Source organism: Gracilinanus agilis, chromosome 2, assembly GCF_016433145.1.
Source record: "Gracilinanus agilis isolate LMUSP501 chromosome 2, AgileGrace, whole genome shotgun sequence".
NCBI classification, from domain to species: Eukaryota; Metazoa; Chordata; class Mammalia; order Didelphimorphia; family Didelphidae; genus Gracilinanus; species Gracilinanus agilis.
The window spans coordinates 629,454,137-629,461,404 of record NC_058131.1 but is presented as its reverse complement, the minus strand read 5'-3'; the positions used below and the strand labels follow the sequence as shown (position 1 = coordinate 629,461,404).

The window sequence follows — 7,268 nt, the reverse complement described above, 5'->3', positions numbered from 1 at the left end:
CTCTTTCTCTCCCTTCCCTCCCCCTCCCCCCCCCCCCCCGCCCATATTTGAATAGAAAGCTGTCTTCTCAATGAGCAGCCTCAGGACTCTTGGGAGTTGCAAAAATTTTTTGTTTTTAATCCACTGGCATTAAAAAAAAAGGAGAGATGGAAGTTTAAGATGTCTGTCAGCATGGAGGTGTGTTAAAGAGTTCTCATCTCTTTTTGTGGGAGGGAGATCCTCTTAAACAAAAACTTTCTCTTTTTCTGATTTCTTTTCCTCCCAAGAGGAAATTCTTCCTCCTGCTGAACGATGCAAGGGGGTGGGGGTAGGGAAAGGGGGGGGGTGTCTTAGTTATTGTCTTATTATTTTTTTAAAAGTAGCTTTATTCAGATTTATCTGGCGTGTCTAGAGAAAGCCCCTTTAGTCAGTTTATAATCTGGAGGGTCAAAGGCAAACTGGAAGTTAATAATAGCTGCTAATGGTGCTTACAATTCAGGATGAATCTTGTCAAAAGTTTTTCTGGAAGTCTGGGTCTTTGATTGTGTGTTTCCTGAAAGCAAGACCAATCATTTCAGTTTATTCACTGGCTAAACTCTACTTGATTGGGGACAAGCACAGAAACCATCCATTACGATCTGATATATTATCCAAACAATTTAGTGTATTCATGAGGTAACCGAAACGTGGAGGCTGTGAAATTACCCGTAATCAATTGAAACAGCGAGTGTGCGTCCCTCTGGGTGTCCAACATCTCTATGTCTCAGTAATAAGGCAGGCAAGAAATCATTTCAGAGTTGCACTGTTCGCTATCTGATCGCTGGGCTGGGGAAAGCTGGACAGTCCTATTAGAAGGCTGGGACTGATGAGGCTGAATCGCAACTCCGCTGGGAACCACAACACGACAACCTGCATCTCCAGGAGTGTATTGCAGACCCCACTGTGCTGACCACCAGAGGCTTGTACCATCGTCAATCTCGTTTCGCCGGTGGTGGCTCCCCCCCCCCCTTTTCTCCTCTTCCCTCGGGGTTTCTGTGGGGTGTATTTTGTGGGTGCGTGTGTGCAGTGGGGTATTCTTATCCCACCCCCCTTTTTTTGCCTTTTACATGTTTGGGAAACCAGACAAAATGGACGTTAGATGCCACTCGGACGCTGAGACTAACCGGGTCTCGAAGAATGGACATAAGGAGGGGAAGGAGAGCAAGGGGGGCGAAGGGAATATCTCCACTTCTTTTCTGAAGGAACCTCCGGGCACTTTCTCTCCGTCTACCGCTTCGGAAGACTGTAATAAGAGTAAATCTAATTCTGCCGACCCGGACTATTGCAGAAGGATCCTGGTTCGAGGTAGGGGATCAGAAAGAAGAAGGGTCTGGGGCTTAGATATTTTTGGAGGGGCGATTGGGGAGGATAGGGTCGCCCCTCTCCCCCACTATCAGAGCTTTAGGTTCCCTTTTTAGGCTTCAGGTCTTTAGTGGGTGCTTTCTCTCTCCGCAACCTGCCCGCTTAGCCTTGGGTGTTGGTGTACGAGTGTGTGCCTATGTAGGAGCGTGGCGGGTGGGGGTGGGGACGTCTGAGGTGGTAGATCCGCTCGGACTTGGGGAGAAAGTTCCTGGCCCTGGGGCCCCACCCTTTGCCCTGCTCCGGGTCTCGCCGCCGGCCTTTTGGGCCAGGCCATCCGCCTTCTTTCAAAGCCTTTAGGAACTTGGTGTGCTGGGGCCTCTCCCTGGCCCCTACCCGAGGGTGGGGAAGGGAGGCGGGTTGGGGGCGGAGAGGATATTCCGGGAAAGCCGAAACACTGCAGGATGCAGCCGGATAGAGGAGGCCGCCGCCGACCCCGGGACACCTATGGCAATCTTTTTCTGGGGGGAAAATTGGGTCAGAAGGAGACAGAGCTGAAAATAGTCTTCCGCTCCGATCATCCAGGCTTCAGAAGGTTTGGGGGATACAGGAAAAGGAAAGAAAGAAAGAAAGGCTAAACTGCGGTTTGAATGAAGAAGCGGGAAATTGGTTCGGGTCAGCTAAGGGGCCGGTCCTTGGGTTGCCTGGAGATCTGGCGGAGGCCGAATTAGGGAGGGGGGAATCCGAAAACAAGGACCTTCACCTTCTCCTCCAAGAACGCCACTGTCCCCACACCTGCTGACCCATAGTTGGGGAAGCTGAGGCCGGGGTTCCAGAAGGCCTGACTATTCCCCTTGGGGTCTCGTCTGCCCCAATGAAGAAGGAGACCCCGAGACTTTGAGGAAATGAGCCCCGAATACGGCCTGGTAAACAATCATTCCTTCGGGGCGGGGTTAGGGGCCGGTAGAACGCTGGGGGAAGTGGGCTTGTGTGCTCTTGTGCGTGTGTTGGGTGGGAAGTGAGTGCTTGTGAGGATGGTGAAGTGGCAGAAGACCAACTCCGGCAGGGGTCGGAGAACCCTAAATGTGTGTCAGGCTACTCTCCCTAGTCGTCTCTGCTCTGGTGAGGCCTCTTTTGAGGCGCGGACTCTGCCATTGGAAGCAAGGCGGCTTTCCTCCTCTAGCCCTGGGACGCCTAGAACAGAAGCTGTTGTTCGCCTTGGTTGCGTTTGCATTTTGTTCTCCAGGCCCTTGGTTAATTTAAAGGGATTTGTCCTAACAAAGCAGATCCGATTCTTGTCCCCAACCACTTAACCCTCCTCTCCCCTGCCCCAAGAGTAGACAAACCAGTTAAATGGAATTAGAAACCCCAATATTTGAGTTCACATTTGGGTCCAGTGACACCTTTCCGTTGAGCTAATCCTTCTTCCTGATCTCCCTGTAGTTATTCGGCTAAGTAGGGGCCACCAGCATAGTCTCTGGAGCTTCTGGCCTGGAAAGTTGGTTAGGGGAGTCAGGGAGAGGAAAGAAATGTAGGACGAATGAGTACTGACTACTGATCTTTTCCCCCGTGGCCCCCTCCCTAGATGCCAAGGGCTCCATCCGAGAGATCATCCTTCCCAAAGGCCTGGACCTGGACCGGCCAAAGCGGACCCGCACCTCATTCACCGCTGAACAGCTATATCGTCTAGAGATGGAGTTCCAGCGGTGCCAGTACGTTGTGGGGCGGGAGCGAACCGAGCTGGCCAGGCAGCTCAACCTCTCCGAGACCCAGGTATAAGCCCAGTGACTCTGTCTGCTCAGGCAGAGGCTCCTAACTGGTCCCTAATTTTCAGCCACTTCAGTTCAGACCACCCTACCCCCTAGATCCAGTTTGTAGGCCCCGAGGGCATCTGGAGAAGGGGGAAGGGAAAATGTGTTGGGGGTGGGGGCAGTGGCATTGGAGAAGTCAGTACTTCTCCACAGACACACCTGGGCCCTTCATCAACAGGGGAGTTGCAGCTTTTTACATCCTCTGTCTCCCTGAGTGGGACAACAGATAAACATCTGAACTGCACCATCCCCTTCTCAACATACATATATACACAAGCACACACACAAACATATACACTCAATTTATTAGCCTCTTTTACTCTATAAGTAGTTGATTCCCACCCTGCTTCTGGGCGTCCCAATTTGACCACTTCTCCAGGACTGCATGCCTAGTCTGCAAGTCTCGGCTGCTCTTTCTTGAGGTTCTAGGCCCAATATTTCTGGCAGAATTATTGGATGGGAGAAATTCTACAACCTACCTGTTCTGGTGATTATGAAAGGAGAAAAAGAAGAGTTAGCCAGAGCTGCTGAGATTCTCCCTCTGAGAGAGGTCATTTCCCCTCTGAGCACTGTGCTCTTGTCTCTGGCCCTAAGAGAGCCTTGTCAAATAATGCTGGTTCCCTGACACTCCACCCTACTTCCAATAAAAAGCCTGGGGTGCCCTGCCCTATCTCTTTTACAGGTGGGCAAAAATTCCTTTCAATGAGAGGGGTAAAAGTTATTTTTGTAATTTCTGTCCAAGATTTCTTGACTAATCATATAGGAACTTTTTTTCAGACATCCCTGCTTTCTTTCCTTTTACTTCTGTTGGTTGTTATGATTTAGTATGGGCAGGATAGAAAGTGAGCTCCAACCTGAGATCCTTTTTCTTTTTAGGAACCTTTTCTGTGTCTATGTGCAGTGTATAAAGAATGATCATATTTGCAAAGAAGGCCTTTTTAGCCTCCGAATTGTTCCTTCTGTGTCATGGGGACCTCTAGAGACTTTGTTATTAGGCTTAGGGTATAATGGAGACTCAAGAGTTTTCTTCCTTTCTGGAACTTCCCTACACCCGGTTTCACATAGTTCAGGAGCTGAAATGGGGTGACAGTGTTTCCTCTGATCAAAGGACAAGACCTGAAGTTTGGTTCCAGAAAAAGAAACAAGGGGATGCCAGGTGACCCAAATAAGACCCTGGTTTTTAGTATTCTTTTTTTCCATTGTCTTCTTTGCCATCCCTACTGTACCAATTCCCCTTTCCCCCAAAGAGGCAAGCAAACCAAACCAAACCAAACCAGACCAAACTCATTTATCACTCACTGCCAATCCAGAGACAGAGATCATATGTAGAAAGAGAGGATAGGAATGGCCCCGTGACTCTAAATCCCATCCCCCCCTTGGGGAGCAGTGTTTTCCAACTCCTAATTCAAAAAGTTAATGGGAGGGGGAGGCAGTAACTAGATAGCAGATTTCAAAGTGTTTATTATTGAATTCTTCATCATCTCCCCATCGAATTCACCATAAAGACTTGGAACCTCTGGTCTTTTTGCCTTGGTTTGTGTTTGATGGTGTTCCAGTGGCTGGGTCTTCCGCTGTGCATGCAGAGTGATGCCCTTTTAGTGAGCTTTAGGGCTCCCAAAATGTTAGTTCTTAAGCCTTGCCTGATGGGTGTTTCTCAAGCTCTAGCCCCAGTCCTTTCATACATACTCTGTGTGTGTGTGTGTGTGTGTGTGTGTGTGTGTGTGTGTGTGTGTGTGTGTTTGTCCACTTTGGTCCTAAGAAATCTTCCCAAGATTCAGGGCAATTGCTTCACTTCTCCAGAAGTGGAGGAGTTAGAGAGAGACCTAATTCCCCCACCATCTCCCTAAGATACAATGCTTAGAGCCCTGGAGTCATCTTCCTTCAAAAATCGTGGAATCTCTTGACCCCATTTGTCTCTATTTGAGTTTTAAGACCATCATCCTGCCACTACTTTACTTCTAAAAGCCCCCTTTCCCTCCATCCCTACTCCCGGGGAAAGAAAGGGGAGAAGCCACTGGTGAGTAAGGAGGGGTGGAAAGGACTTGAGGCCTCCTGCCCCGACCATAAAATCCTTGCCTCTGGGAAATTTGGAGAATGGAAGGAACTATGGAAGTGGGGAGGAGGCATGTCAATACAATGCCCGCTATCATTATTATTATTTTGAAACAAGTCACAATCTTTGTCCGTTTTGGCTTCCATCGAGTCAGCTACCCAGAAGTTCAGCCAGGAGATTGTGATGAGTTTGAACTTGGTCGAATCGTGTCCTCGCCTGGGTCTAAGCTTCGGCCCCTGGGTGGAGGGAGAGGGATACTTGGTAATTTCCAACTTCTTGGGGCCTCGCAGAGTGTGGGCTGCGTCCTCCGGGCCCTCTAATCGCCTCCCTCCCTTTGCTTCTGTCGGCTGCCACAGGTGAAGGTATGGTTCCAGAACCGGCGCACAAAGCAGAAGAAAGACCAAGGCAAGGACTCGGAGCTGCGCTCCGTGGTGTCCGAGACGGCCGCCACTTGCAGCGTGCTCCGTCTCCTAGAGCAGGGTCGCCTGCTCTCTCCTCCAGGCCTGCCGGGCCTCCTGCCCCCGTGCGCCACTGGCACTCTGGGTTCCGCTCTGCGAGGCCCCAGTATTCCGGCCCTGGGCAGCGGCAGCTCGGGCTCGGGTTCCAGCTCCGCCTCGGGCCCCGCGGGCGGTTCCTCTCCGCACCCTCCAGCCGTGAGTAGCGCGACGGGGCCCGCCCCGGCCTCAGGACTGCATCCTGCCCCAGCTGCTGGCCACAGTCTCTTCAGCCTGCCTGTGCCATCCCTTCTGGGCTCGGTCGCCAGTCGCCTCTCCTCCAACCCCTTGACAATGGCTGGCTCATTGGCCGGGAATTTACAAGAACTCTCCGCCAGATACCTGAGCTCCTCCGCCTTTGAGCCCTACTCCCGGACCAACAATAAAGACGGGGCGGAGAAAAAAGCACTGGACTGATTTTAAGTATTTCCATGTATTTATATTTATAGTATCTATTGTGCTTATATTTATGGAATCACACACCCAATCTTCCTTCCCTGGGCAGCCCCCTCTTTCCACTCGGTCTCCAGACACATCTTTTACCTCCCTGCCTCACCCTCTTCTACAAATTTAATTTAACCATTCTAATTTTTTTCTGCTTTGCTTCCATTTACTCTTCCTCCCCCCTCCTACCCCAACTTATATTTGAATGCAGGAGAGATCCAAAGATCTGGGAAACACACCCTATTCCCTTTCCCCATCCCTCCACCCCAAACCTGAGGGAAAGGAGCCATCTGAATCCAAAGGAGCAGTACTGTTGGTAGGAATAGTGGGGAGAAGGCTGAGTGTGCAGCCGACCCCGCAGCCACCCGCCTAGGGTGGAAGATTTACAGGGTTTCCTAGAGCCTAGAGCTGGTATACTTCTTCCCGGCAAGGAAGGAATAGGGAATTCCCACTGTCTGAGTGAGCCATACAGGAAGTGAATTTCAGAACGCTTGGCGGTCACTAGGCCTTATAGATTTCTCTAGAAAGCCAGGGACACTGCCCAAGTTTCCCACAAAACGAGGAAGAATCGCATTCCATCCCGCTCTCTCCCCCCCCCCCCCACTTCCACTTTAGGGAATCTGTGGATAGGACTGGCAAGAAAGTAGCCGAAAGCCATTCTCTAACGACCACCTCCACAATACTAACAATAATGATGATGATAATGATTCGATGATAGGGAGAATAATAATAAGAATGGATTATTGCTAAGCAATTAAAAAATGAATCCTAACTATATTCCAAGTCTAGATACAACTTAACTATTAAAAAAAATCATTCTGAGTTTGGAAGGTAAAACCTTTTCAAAGTGTTAAAAAAAAACAACAGCAACAACAACAACACTTTTTTGTGCATGGGTAGAATAAATGGGGCTGTAAGTTTAAAAAGAAATTGGACAGGAAAGAACAGAGAAAACTCTACGATTTTTTTTTCTAAGAAATTCCCAACCAGCTCCCCTCTCACACACCTCCAGCCCCAAGTCTTGTGGCATAAATACCCTAGGTCCCTCACTGAGGATCATCCGTTGAAAGGATGTCTCAGAAACCCCAAGCAGACCAAATGCTAGTCAGAAAGGGAACACTTTTTAGGGAGCTCTCGTTGCTTTGGAAA

General features: G+C 49.8%; 1 protein-coding gene across 1 annotated transcript; it reads left to right on the top strand.

Moving 5' to 3' along the window:
* Positions 1-1,085: 1,085 nt before the first annotated feature.
* VAX1 (ventral anterior homeobox 1) lies at positions 1,086-6,092 on the top strand. Its single transcript, XM_044662591.1, has 3 exons — positions 1,086-1,323; positions 2,903-3,090; positions 5,538-6,092. The coding sequence occupies exons 1-3, from the start codon at positions 1,086-1,088 to the stop codon at positions 6,090-6,092; spliced, it is 981 nt and encodes a 326-aa protein (XP_044518526.1).
* The last annotated feature ends 1,176 nt before the right edge of the window (positions 6,093-7,268 follow it).

What these genes read in the sequence shown, in the direction of transcription:
- VAX1 (XM_044662591.1), top strand. Translation starts at nt 1,086, where the DNA reads ATGTTTGGGAAACCAGACAAAATGGACGTTAGATGCCACTCGGACGCT. An exon ending in CAGAAGGATCCTGGTTCGAG is followed by an intron (nt 1,324 to 2,902) that starts GTAGGGGATCAG and finishes CCCCCTCCCTAG; the next exon opens with ATGCCAAGGGCTCCATCCGA. An exon ending in TCAACCTCTCCGAGACCCAG is followed by an intron (nt 3,091 to 5,537) that starts GTATAAGCCCAG and finishes CGGCTGCCACAG; the next exon opens with GTGAAGGTATGGTTCCAGAA.